Source organism: Suricata suricatta, chromosome 14 (assembly GCF_006229205.1).
Source record: "Suricata suricatta isolate VVHF042 chromosome 14, meerkat_22Aug2017_6uvM2_HiC, whole genome shotgun sequence".
Lineage (NCBI taxonomy): Eukaryota > Metazoa > Chordata > Mammalia > Carnivora > Herpestidae > Suricata > Suricata suricatta.
The window spans coordinates 60,015,034-60,029,136 of record NC_043713.1 but is presented as its reverse complement, the minus strand read 5'-3'; the positions used below and the strand labels follow the sequence as shown (position 1 = coordinate 60,029,136).

The 14,103-nt window shown below is 39.0% G+C and overlaps 1 protein-coding gene across 2 annotated transcripts in view; it reads left to right on the top strand.

Annotated features, from left to right (window-relative positions):
• Positions 1–5,349, top strand: part of PTPN2 (protein tyrosine phosphatase non-receptor type 2) — an 88,178-nt gene extending 82,829 nt beyond the window's left edge. For both annotated transcript variants that reach the window (XM_029921920.1, XM_029921919.1), the window contains one exon: positions 4,695–5,349. In XM_029921920.1, coding sequence (XP_029777780.1) covers positions 4,695–4,716 — 22 coding nt within the window. In that variant the 3' untranslated portion in view covers positions 4,717–5,349. The remainder of the gene's footprint in view (positions 1–4,694) is intronic.
• Positions 5,350–14,103: the final 8,754 nt, after the last annotated feature.

The window sequence follows — 14,103 nt, the reverse complement described above, 5'->3', positions numbered from 1 at the left end:
TAGAGAACTTTAGAACAATATAAAGGCCATTCCTCATGTTTAGGATATCTTTTATCTACGTGCTCTGTCCTTTTCCTCTTCTACCTTCAAATCAGTGCTGACTCTGCATTGATATATTTCTACCAAAAGGGATGGACAAAAAAGAGAAAGGAAGTAAAAAAGCATTGGTTTTTTTTTTAAATAGCTCTGCTTAACAGGTGTGTTACAAGAAGGAATTATAACTCTTAATTTTATGTACACTTGTGCTTTTGTCCCTTTCGTTTTAAATTAGAATTGATGTTATGAATAAAAAAATACTTATTGGTGTAAAAAGTACTTTATGATATAGAGCAGTCCTCCACTTTTTATAGCAAGTCCTTCATTGTTTGCAGTGTCAATTCAGAGTGTTGGTTGCTACCATTTATTGATTATTTTCTATGTCCCAGGCACTGTGCACTTTTATAGATTATCCCATTAAATCCTTACAACATGCTTTTGAAGAAGGTGTTATTAATTAAGTTATAATCAGCCTGAGACTTAACATTGCTATGTTCTTTTATGCTGCAATCATTGGAAAGGCTCTGTGGTATATTTTAGAATTTGATCATTCTCAAAGAAATAATTACCTTCTACAAGTCATCTCCCTCTTAGAAAAATATCTGACTAAAGTCTATGTAAGTAGACACAGGCCAGAACCTGATTACATTAGAAATATTGACATTAACCTTTGTATATTCTATTTTAACAAGTACCTACATCCCCAGGGTGCCTGCCTGGTTATTGTACAGATTTTAAAATCTAGTCTGCCTTGATTTTACTTACAGAGTAAAACTTACAGAGGTTTTTTTTTTTTTTTAAATGTAGTCTGTTATAAGCCTAATGCCATTATGTGTATCATCAGAAGTCTAGGAATCCCCACTTCCCACTTCTGTAAACATCGATTTTTTTTTTTTTTTGGGTCCAGCGGTCCACGTGGGTTGAGTAGGGGAGTGGGGAATAAGGAGGGCGTGGATCTCCAAATCTGTTGCACCCCAGTGGTGAGGGGGGCCGAGGTCAGACCTTGGTGCAGTGATCTATTCTGAAACTAAGTGTGGAAACATCTGTTCTGTGTTCTCCTTTCTACATCAATAGCTATTAATAAAGTCTCTTTTACTTTAAGAAACCTTTAATTTGGCCTTGACTAATTATTTAGAGGATAGGGGCACAAAATCTTATGAATAATGTTTTGAAGGTAATAGTCTTCCATATAACGTAATTTCTCCTTACCTAATATGTGGATCTTGGTCATTCCCTGAATTATTTATTCTGGAGTCGACCTGTTTCTTTCATCTTTTTCCCTAGTTCATTTGTTTAGATTTGATTCCATTTTTTCTTGTACTTATCTTCAAAGCACTATTTATAGGACAACATCATCAATAATCCCTACAAGACTGAATATGTTAGAACTTCCAGCTCTCACTTGTTCCATCGGATGTGTTATGCAAAAGTGATGACGTACCTCGGTAGGAAGAAACTCCGGTTGTGGGAGCTGCACAGTGCCAACTTTGCCTGGGAATCCTCCCCAGTCCAGATCCTGCATGCTTTAGGCTATTTCCATGTCCTCGCCAGAGATAGCCATTTCGTTGTTCATCCAGACTTGAGAATTTAGGCTTTTAATTTGGGAATTTTAAGCTGCTCGCTTCTAAAGAATAAACTTCTAGGAAAATGGTATTAGTTTGGCCATCTCATTTTTCCCTCATCAACAGGAATTTTCTCCATATTTATCACATTCAGATTGCTCCCACAATAGCAAATCTGCACAAATGCTTTTTCTCAACATTCTTCAGAGAAATAGCTACTAAATTTTAGAAACTTCTTTGGGGAAAATGTTTTCCTCACTGTCATTTATTCCATCACAGAGCATTGTCGAGTGCAAGCAGTGAATCAGATGAGCAGCTTTTATTTGTTTTGAAAGGCTTCCTCTTTATCAGTAACAACCTGACAGTGAAAAGATTTTAAAGAGCTCTGACCGTCTCTGGGTAGTCCACTGGGAGAATGAAAGTTCAATCTTTTGGACTCTTTATATTTTGGTTTTATAATGTAGAAAGGAATATGAGAATTATAGGATATAGTGGTGATATTACAGAGTTTAGTACTGTGGTTTTTCATTAATAGTATATATACACCATATATTTAGTATATTTAGTACTTGTTACTATATCTATATATATATAGTACCTCTTACATACCTAGTGTATTATATATAGTGTATATTATATACAAAAATATACAGTATAAGAATTGCATGGAAGGTTTTTTATTTATAGAGACAAATTTTTAAGGAAAGTCATCAATTCTTTATTGTTGCTCTAATTTGACATAGATTTTTGTAGACATGATGGTGTTGGTATTCCAAATTACTGCTATAAAAAAAGTTACTTTGAGTTTGGTGAATTCAGGAAAGGGAAACTAGATACGTTTGTTTCTTCTATAGGCGATGCTTTCTTTGCTTACCTTACAGAAGGTTTTGTGATTCTTTTCAGTAAAAAGTAGTGTGAGTATCTGGTAGCAAAAAATACTGCAGATGCAGCTTGACTTCCTGTTACCTCAGGTACGGAGCCAGCTTGGGAAGATCATGCTCCGTCTGTAAACCTGGCCTGTTCCAGAATGACAGTAGGCAGGATGAGCAGGTGCTTTCTCCAAAGACAGCTTGCAGTATACATGGCGAATTCCACTCAATTTGTTTGAACCCATTTTACCTTTGACTTGTTAAATCTACAAAAAATGATGCAAGTGAACTATTTTTTCCTAATATGAAGCCCATTTGTCTTCTCAGGCCTGCAAATTACATTCTTTTAAAATAGTTTACACTGCCAATGATTTCATCTTAATTTTCTTATCCTCCAGAATAATATTTACAAAGAAAAAAATGAATTTTTAAAAACCATGTCCAGTTCTTTTACTTGTTACAAGTAATAGTGAATCTTGAACACTGTGCTGGGGGAGAGGGCACGGTATGTTGGACACCTGCGGTTCTGCCAGTCAGCTCAACTGTGTAATCTAAATGTGACGTGCTGAACACCTCTTCTGCATGCATTACCCTATTTTAAGATGAGAGAACCAAGTCAGAGGACAATAAACAACTTGCCCGCAGGTGCACAGCCAGTACATGACAGCTGACATTTGGACTCCTGGATGGTGGAATTCCAGTAGCTCCAAACCTCACTGGGCTTCTGTTATGACATGTGGACTTTGTCTTTTATGGGGTATTCAAATACTTACATGGGGAAAATTAGACAACCACTTGTTAAAAACCAAATTAACACTCTTCTTGTTTATTAAGTGAAACAAACCATAGGTTTTTCCCTCCAAAAATTTTTGTGAAAACAGTTTGAACTGCCACTGAACCAGAGCAACTGGCACATCAGAATATTCTCGAAACCAAACCATTATTCCATTTGCTGTGATTGAGTGGATTAAATTGCTTTGTTTTGATGGGGAGATTTTCTGAATGCGTCGGAAATAAATACACTTTTTATAGCAATCAGAGTCAGTAAGGAGTACTTTTCCTTACTTCGTTCACTTTGTTTGAGAGTTCAGCAGAGCCCAGCAGTAAGCATCCACATAGATTTTGTGACTCACAGACACCTAATGAGAATGTTTCTTGGAGATTGACATTTCCCTGTGTGGGACAATCAGAGAGATGGGGTATTCAGAACACCAAGTGCCTGGTATTGTTATTCTTCAGTAGGAAGAGTCAGTTGTAAGGAAGAAGCCCAGTTTTGTAGTATTTGAAAGTTTTTTACTAAATGTTATGGGAGAGTGTGGGTATGGTTTATCTTCCTATTTATACATGTGGAGACACAGTAATAAGTATTTATTTAGATTTGAGGGATTTTGTGTGTGTGTGTGTGTGTGTGTGTGTGTGTGTGTGATAGTGAAGGAAGTTGGAGGAAGAATAGAAATACCATTTACCTCCAAAGTTCAGTTACTTGCAAATATTGTGAAATACCATCAAAACTGCCCTTAGTTATTTCATCTGTCTGTTGCTTGTTTAAATTCTCATTAATCTTTACTTTTTGACCTTAAAATACAATGTCAATTATTTTATGTCTGTGTTTTCTTTTGTACTGATAGAAACCTAAATCATGTCACTTCAGTTCTATATTGCTATAATCATTAGTGTTATCCTTCAGGACAAAAAAGCATGCTGCTAAAAGTCCATCACTTAAAGATATAAGCCATCTTTATGTTCAAACATTATGTTCATAATATTTTTAGCAGTATGATACAGTGGAGGTCCAAATTGGATTAGACTTTTGCATTGAATTCCAAAGTATTGGTTAAGTGTAGCACATACCATATAATCTTGCTAGACTGTTGTGGGTACATTTTTTTTAAACCTGTCTGTCTGTCAGTATCTCACATGGAGGTCATTTCTTAAGTAACACGGGATGACCCGAGAAATTCGTAGTTAGTAATTCTTGAAAACGCCGTATGAGTTACGGTGCTTTAACATGAGTCTACCTCACACCACCGATTCTGTTTGAAAATTGAGCACATAGCAGGTTTACCGAGATAACAGTGAAGCACTTAGTGTGGTTGAATGTGATATGTTGGAATGTTTTTTAGTTGCCTTTTTAGTTGTTAGTCCTCTTATGTTTGTGTGTATCTATGTGTGTCTGTGTGGTTGGTAAATATGAATTGAATAGATGACTTCTTATTTTATGTTTTAGGCCAAGATTGACAGACACCTAAATATTCATGACTTGAGAATATTCTGCAGCTATAAATTTTGAACCATTGATGTGCAAAGCAAGACCTGAAGCCCACTCCGGAAACTAAAGTGAGGCTTGATAAACCTGTAGATTGCCTCACATTTGTCTGTTTACAAAGTAAACTTTACATCCAGGGAAAGAAGAGCACCACCAGCAGAAGACTTTGCAGAACCCTCTAATTTGATGTATTGTTAAGTTTTTTTTAATGTGTGTATGAAATGTAGAAAGATGTAAAAGAAATAAATTAGGAGAGAGACTACTTTGTATTGTACTGCCATTCCGACTGTATTTTTATACTTTTTGGCAGCATTAAATATTTTTATTAAATAGACTATGTTGGTTTGTGTGCCTTATCTCAGGACAGCACTGCTTTAGATCGTGCATGTATCCTTAAGGGTCTTCTCTCACTGCTTTATAACTCACAATTGACATTTCAGTTGAAATCGTTTCAAAACGTTGCTCACTTGCTTTTAAAGATTTTCTTTAGTTACCTCTCAAATAGTCTTCCTGTCAGTATAGGTTAGATGAAAGCACAGAAGAAAAGTTCTAATACTCCTTTTGTTACTTAGAAAAATATTAATATGGATTATGGCATTAAATTATTTATAAATAAGTATAGCAATTCAGTGCAGTTTTTAAAATCACAGCGTTACTCTTGTGTTGGATGTTTGTTGTGTTTTCCTCAAACATTTGCTGTTATAAAAAGACCCAGGGTTCCCTCCTGAGTGAGGCTTTTAGCTTCTTTACCATCAAATTTATCAACCAAGTGATGTGTTTGGGCTGCATATCCATTCAGTTGTCAGGTTCCTGGCAATGTTCTTGTTGTCTAGACACACTCAAGGCTCTGCGTCATGTGAGCATCACCTTAACAGTATAACAGAGTCATAATTGGTTTTGTTTTGCCAACTGTGGAACTTTTATAATACTGTTTATTAAATACATCTGTGTCATCTTTTAAAAATGTAATGACTCTCCTTATGTTCATTTTGCTTTGCTTTCCAGCGTTTCTGATTTATTTTAGGAGTAAGCCAACTCTTGATCCCTAGTAAATCTTTCATAAAGAACGCATGAAATATTCATTATACCATAAAGTAGTGCAGCAGAATAATCCTCCTTTTTAGAAAACGTTTGTTTGAGAGAGAGAGCACAGGCATCCATGTGCGAGCTGGGGAGGGGCAGAGAGACGGAGAGAGAGAATCCCAAGCAGGCTCTGAACTGACATTGAGTTGGGCACTTAGTCGGCTGAGCCAGGTGCCCCAAGATAATTCTCCTTTTGTGTCAACAAGTTATTGAAGGTCATCCACACTCAACTACTTCTGTTTCCTCATTTCCCATATGTTTTCTTTACCCCACGAGTGTCTGCCTTTGTCTTGTGTCACTCCAGAAATGCCCCAGAAAAGTCAGCTTGTATTGTAGCCAAATATAGTTAACTCTCTGGTTCTTACCTTATACGAGTCCTTGACTGTGACATTAAGAACTCCTCCTTTGAAGCTTTCTGCTTAGACTCAGTGAGACCTCTCTCTGCTTTCTTTGCCTCAGTCTTTCTGTCTGACTCTTTGTTTTAATGTGGTGAGAACACTTAATGTGAGATCTACCCTCTTAACAAAATTTTAAGTGTACATTATTGTTGACTAAAGTGTTTCATAGATCTCTAGAGCTTTTTCAATTGGCTTAACTGAAGTTTTATGCTTGTTGAATATAATTCCCACTTCCTCCTGCCTCCCCCCACCCTTGCCACCAGCAATCACCATTCCACTCTTTGATATGATCAGTTAGACTATTTTAGGTACTTGATGTAGTGGAATCATGCAGTGTTTGGTTTTCTATGACTAGCTTGTTTTACTTGGCATAATGCTCTCAAGGTTTATCCATGTATTTGGATATTGCAGAATTTCCCTGTATAAGGCTGAATAGTATTCCATTGTATGCAGACAGTTCACCCTTGAATGACACAGATTAGGAGCACTGACCCGCACACAGTCAAAAATCTGTTGATAACTTTTGACTCCCCCAAATCCTAACTACTAAAAGCCTGCTGTTGACTGGAAGGCTTACCAATAACATAAACAGTTAACACACATCTTATATTGTGTTGTATATTATCGTTACAGTAAGGTAAGCTAGGGGAAAGATAATGTTAGAATCATAAGGAAAATACATTTCAAGTACGGTACTATATTGATACTATAAGTTTATGTTCTTTGTAAGATGAAATTGTTAGTACCTATATCAGTATTGTCTTACATGATTCAAAAACTAGATGTGATACATATTACTAACACTAAAACAAAAATGAAAAGATAATGTGAAAAAATTCATATTTCTTTATAGAAATAATGGTTTCATGCATTGATAACAAAGAAGCAGCAATATGATTGCATTATGGTAACCTAGTGTGATCAGGACAGGACAGTTATTTCTCAGTGGCTTAGTGTAATCAATATGATAGTTGCAAGGTAGCCTAGCATTACAGTAATGAATGAATTGTTATAAAATTTTTATGGCATACCGCATTACAGTCATGTTCATAATACAGTATTGGAAACATTAACATTTGATGTATCTAGGCAACATGGTTCATTTGTCAGTTTTTTCAAATTGTTGCAAATCTCCAAAAAATATTATGGAAAAATACCTGCAAATACATGGATCCCCACAGTTCAAACCTGTGTTGTTCAAGAGTCATGTGTATATGCCACTTTTTCTTTATCCACTCATCTGTTGACGGACTATTAGGTTGTTTCCACATCATGACGTCATGAATAGTGCTGCAGGGAACATGGGAAGGCTACTCTATCTTCAAAATTTTGATTTTGATTCTTTTGGATAAATACCCAGGAGTGAGATTGCTGGATCGTGTGGTAGTTTTATTTTTAATTTTTGAAGGAACCTCCAATCTCCATAGCAGCTGCACCATTTTGCATTCTCACCGTCAGAGCACAGGGGTTCCAATTTCTCCACATTTTCAACACATGTTGTCTTGTTTTTGATAATGCCATTCTGACAGGTATAAGGTGATATCCTGTGTGTGTGTCTGCGTTGTATGTGTGTTCACATTTCCCTGATGATTAGTGAAGATGAGCCTTTTTTTCTCTTCTATCTGTGGGTCATATATATGTCTTCTTTGGAGAAATGTCTATATTCTTCTTTGCCTTTTCAACTGGCTTATTAGTTTTTCTGCTCTTTTAGGAGTTCCTTACAAATTTTGGAGTCTAGCCTTTATCAGATACATGGTTTGCAAATATTTTCTCTCATTTAGGAGGTGGTCTTTACATTTTGTTTCTCTTCTGACTCTTGAATATTGGAGTTCTTTGGGCCTTTGATTTTAATTGTAACACACAACGCTGAATGATCTCATCTTTGCCCAAGTCTTTATCTGATTCCTCTGTGCTGATTATATGCAACTTCTTCCTCTCCTGCTCCAATGTCAGTTCTGAGTTATAAACCATGTACCCAGTTCCATAAATTTCTTAAACTCCAACATTGAATGCTATCTTCCTCCTGTATCTTCTAGTTAATTTGGTGCCACCCACCAGAAACCGGAGATTCATTCTCAATTGGCTAAATTCATTCCAGATGTGGCTCCACATCCAGTCGGTCACAAAGTTCTATTAATCTTTCTTTAAACTTTTGTTACAGATGGGAGCACAGCAGTAGACTCTCGTGCCTCCTGTGGCACGCCTATTTGTGCCAATCCAGTCTGCACAGCCACCCCCAAGAGATTTAAAATAAAGATCTGAGTGTCACCCTCCTCAAAATGATCTAATGACACTATAGAAAAACTTGCCTTCATTTTAAATTCTGAAGCACCAGCGTGCTGTGTGCACCATTTCATCTTCTAGCCGTTTCCTGACTATCCTCCTTTTTTAATTGTTTCTGTTTCTCTCTCAGTTTTACTGAAGAATAATTGGCACGCATCACTGTAAGGTGTACCACATGATGGTTTGATTTGCATATATTGTGAAATGATACCTATGGTAGGTTTAGTTAATATCCACCTTCTTGTATAGATACAATAAACAGAAAAATTCTCCTTGTGCTGAAACCTCTTACGATCTGCTCAACACCTTTCATATGTGTCACCTGAGAGTGTTAACTATAATAATCATGTTGTACATTTTATCCCTAGTACATGTGACTGGAAGTTTGTACCTTTTCCCAGTTCTCCTCTCCCCACACCATCTACCTCTAGTAACCACAAATCTGAGCTCTTTTTTTTGTGAGTTTGCTGTTTTGTTTACACGTATAAGTGGATTCCACATATTAAGTGACATTATACAGTATTTGTGTTTTCTCTGACTTCTTTCACTTAGCATAATGCCTTCAAGGTCCATCCATGCCACGAATGGTAGGATTCCCTGTTACCGTTTTTTTATGAATGAATAATTTTCCACACACATCGCATCATTCTTAACTATCCATCCATTGATGGCCACTGTTTGTTTCCTTGTTTTGCCTATTGTAAATAATGCTGCTATGAATATGGGAGAGAAGCCTTTTTGAGTTTTTGTTTTTGGATATATTCTCAGAAGTGAAATTGCTGGATGACAAGTAGTTCTGTTTTGGTTTTTTTTAATGTTTATTTTTGAGAGACAGACAGAGCATGAGCCGAGGAGGGGCAGGGAGAGAGGGAGACACAGAATCCGAAGCAGGCTCCAGCATCTGAGCTGTCAGCACAGAGCCTGATGCGGGGCTCGAACTCACAAGCTCACAGGCCAGGTCGATTATGACCTGAGCCAAAGTTGGCTGCTTAACAGACTGAGCCACACAGTCGGTTCTTAATTTTGTTAATTTTTTGAGGAGCCTCCATACTGTTTTTCATAGTGGCTGCACCAATTTACATTCCCACCACGAGTGCACCAGTGTCCCCATTCTCCATGTCCATCCTCTTGTCTTTTTGGCCATGGCCATTCTGACAAGCACAAGGTGATATCATGGTGGTTTTAATTTGCATTTCCTTGATGAGTGGTAATATTGAGCACTTTTTCATGTATCTGCTAGTCATTTGTATATCTTCTTTGGAAAAATATTCAGAACCTTTGTCTATTTTTCAGTTGGATTATTTGGATTCTTTAGCTGTTGAGTTGTATGAGGTTCCTCATGTATTTGGATATTAACCCTTTATCAGATGCATAGTTTGCAAATATTTTGTTGCACTTTGTAGATAGTCTTACCACTTGGTTGATGATTTGCTGTGCAGAAGCTTTTTAGTTTGATGGAGTCCCACCTGTTTATTTTTGCTTTTGTTGCTTATGATTTAAGCGTGCCTGCCTGCCCTTAATGGGCACCCTCAGCAGCCACCATGCCAAACCATTTGGATTTAGTGGAGTAATCCTTGCTCATTCATTTGTTGAATGAATATTTACTGAACACTATGTGGTAAGCACTGTACTAGGCCTTTCATATTCAGTGATTGGAGGGAGACTTTGGTTGTGGTCGACTACAGGACTACTGTCTTGTGGGAGAGCTAAAAAAAAAAATAAGCATGTAAATAAGCAAATATGCAGTTAAATCTAGTGATAAAGTGCCATGATGAACAGAGGTATCTGCTTAGATGTGGAGAAATGGGCTTTTCAGACTTGGGAAATCAGAAGCAGTTACTATTCAGGGGTGCGGGCACACTACGCTACTCCCTGAGTCAGGATAGGGCCTTAGAAGAAGTTTGGCTCAAGAAAAGGAGAGGCCAGTTTATGAAGGAATTAGGTTAAAGAAAAGGGCGTAGATTGCTCCTGTGTGTTTTCCTGAGATGGCAAGAGAAGGCCCCAGATTGGAAAGGGCAGTGGCAAGGCAACAGTCAAACCTTTCAGATCTGGTGAGCCACTGCCCTGTGGTCTTTGAGACTCATGTAGCACCTGTGGGTTCTGGCCTTTAAGGGAAGCTCCTCTAAAATAAACTAGATCTGCTGTTGCCTGTTCCATCACCTTAGTGTTGATTAAAGTTTACCTTAATTGAATCAGAGATTTAATGTAACCTAATCGGTCTTTGGATGGATCTCTGCCCAGCAGTTCTTAATGCACCTGAAATGTGCAGCTAATGACAAAATGAGATTGATGTGATAACCCCACCACCACGATTGTACTTTGGACCGAATTTTGGGAAACCCAAGGATGCTCACTCCAGTGACCAGACTCTTCCCAGGTGGAGACCCACTGGTATGTGTCATGAGACATCTGGGTGGCTGAAGGACTCGTTAAGAGCAAACCATACAACAAAATTCACTGACTGATGTCGTACTTCAAATCGCCTGGCCCAGTGAACAGTTTAAGGAAGCCGAGATGGCAGCAAGGCAACCCAGCACACAATTCCCCAGCTTCTCTCAATCGAGGCTGTAGGAATACTTAAGGTCCCCCCACCAAAAGTTGATCAGTCGGTGGGATCAAGGAGGTCCCAGGGACACCCTCTCTGGCTGCCATGCAGTGGCATTCCAAGCAGAAATTGAATAATTACCATTTTAGATGTGGAGGAGAGAATGGAGCTGAGAAATGCAGTAACGTTTCATGTCTTGCAGGGGGAATGGGCCGTGGGGTATACAAGCACATTGCAAGGAGGGGGAGAGAAGTCAGATTCCTTATTATAGTAATTACATTGGCCTGTGTGAATCAGCTTTGCTGTTACAGGTAAGAATGATAAGATCTGTGCTAGAACTCTGTAAGTTGCGCATAAAAAACAAAACAAAGTGAAAGAAGTTGATATTAAAACAAGGAATTGAAACCAATATTATGCCTGGAAAATAATGGCTTCTAAGTAGAAAATTAAAAATTCTTTTTAAAAAACCTTTTTTAATGTTTATTTTTGAAAGAGAGAGAGGGGAACAGAGGATCCAAAGCGGCGGGGCACTGACAGCAGAGAGCTGGACCCAGGGCTCGAACTCATGACCCGTGAGATCAGGACCTGAGCTGAAGTCAGACGCTTAACTAACTGAGCCACCCAGAGGTCCCTGAAAATTAAATATTCTTAATTCAAATGACTGTAAGATGATTCCATTTAAGTGTTAAATCTGATTTCAGTTTAGTTCTGTGTAGAACTTATGGCAGGGACAGGGACCTTTACTCCTTACCAAATATTCTGTTTAGTCTTCATATTTCTGTTCCCTGACCCCACCCTCGCAGCTGCATGGGGCATGTAACTAGTTCTGACTGTGAAATGTGAAAAAGAAGTGAGGAGGGGAAAGCGCACGCACAATTCTCCCGGCCCTTCCCCTGCCCAGGCCACTGAGGCCAGGTTCTGATGGTTTAGTTAAAATTGGCAGAGTCTGCGGGCTTAAGTCCCTAAAAGTGTTATTATCAAACAATTTCTTGCTAGCCTTCAGGGGACGTGTAATGAGAATGAGAAATGAACTGTAGTGTTAAGCCACTGATATTTTGAGATTGCTTTTTAGCCATAACATAGACCACTTAGATACAAAAGGATGGTCACACACTAGCAGTGTTGGGGTTGGAAGGGGAGGTGCATATTTTGTGTATTTATGGAAACTTTGCTTGAGTCTAGGGCTTTTAACCTGAGGAAGAGAGGCTACCTCACTCTTAATAAAAGATTGTTGTAATGCAGCCCCAAGATTCTAGAACATTTCTTTAATTTAGATTTTAGTTAACATACAGTGCAATACTTACTGCAGAAGTAGAATTCAGTGATTCATCACTTACATACTATACCCAGTGCCCATCACCCATTTAGCCAACCACCGACCCACCCACCTCCCTCTGTCAACCCTCAGTTCTCTATCATTAAGAGTCTCTTTTTGGTTTGTTTCCCTCCCCCCCCCTTCTACTACTTTCTACCATTTATATTGATCTATCCAAATTGAGCAAATTCTAAAGTTAAGTTTTTATCTGTCAACTAGGTTTAAAATGTAAAGATGGACTTCCTTCTATAGGGAGATAGAAATTTTAAAAGATATATTAAGTGTGGATATACACAGCAGATGATTACAGAGAGGGAAGAATGTTATGGACATTGTTGAGCAAAAGAAATAATTTGTCTTGGAGGAGGACAAATTATTGGTGTTCATTAGTAAGAATGTGAAGTTGGTGTAAAGGAAAAGCAAGTACCTTGTGAAGAGAACAAACCAAAGCACTGGAGGAAGTGGAACTAGAGGGACCATGGCACCTTTTAGAGGCTAGGAGAGGGGCAGGTGAGAGGGAGTCCTCGTGACCAGGGAGGCTCACTGAGCCTTGGGAGACCATCAGCCAGGAGTGCCCAACCAAGACATGCTGCCATTTCTAGCCTTGGAAACAGCTTTTGGCGCCTGTCTAGGCACGACTCAGTGGGCTGAAAGGGCTATGGCAGCAGGAAGTAAACAGATGTGGGGGGATACTGCACTCCCCCGCGGCCAAGTGAGGAGAAATGGAATCGGGTTTGGATGTGTTGCTTCTCAGAATAATGAGCCTCCAGATGGATCTGTCAGTCACTCCCTGAGAGGAGACCCAAGTTCTCATAACCTTGTCACCCCTCCTCACCCCAAGTGGCCTGTGGAAGTGACAGTAGAATGGGTTTGGACTGTCCCATTATCCATAACAGCCCCAGTGCAGTCAGTTCACCTGGAATATGGAAATCCCTCGGGGTCACAAAATATATCCGTTAAGAAACCTTGTGGCTACTACGAACAGATTGGAGGAAAGAATGGCCTTCATAGGATAGAAATTCAGTTACATGTAGTTCAGGACTGGCTGGGCAACTCAGCCGTGTGCTATCTATTTCTCGACTCTACCATGCATGGGTCTTATTCTCAATGTTCTCTGAAGTCCAAGCTAGCTGCTGGAACTCCAGTGATCACATTCACATCCCGGGAAGCAGTGGCCGCCCTGGCGCCGGCAGCTTGCATAGCAGGCTCCCCTGCAGCTGGCGTCCCACTTCCACCTCCTCTGCCGGAATTTGGCCACTAAGGAAGTGGCCAAGGATGTCTAAATATTTCAGCTGCGTATATTGCTGCTCGGTGTAAATGGAGTTCAGCCACCCCCACACAACCTGGGATAGGCATTAAAAATAAATCCATTGCCGTTTTCTGCTAACATCCAAGCAGGAAGCTGAATGCCTGGTAAATGTGTTTGGTTTGGGGAACAATCATTCAGTACGTTTCTGGGTCCATGTAGCGCAACAGGAAGTGTCTTTACATTTCACTCCTGTGGTGCTCAAGCGATAATTACAGAATGCAAGATTGGAAGAACGGACACGGCACCATTTTGTCCATGAAAGGCTCCATGTTTCTGTATTGAGCTTTCTGTGACTGTTCTTTCTCTAATAGAAACTTGAGGATATCACTACTCTAGCCAGGATTTGGGTGGAGGGTATGGTATGTATGGAAGAATGTATGGTAAGCATAATAATGTAACATTATCAAGATGTGCCAGTGTCTCTTATGAATTGATTC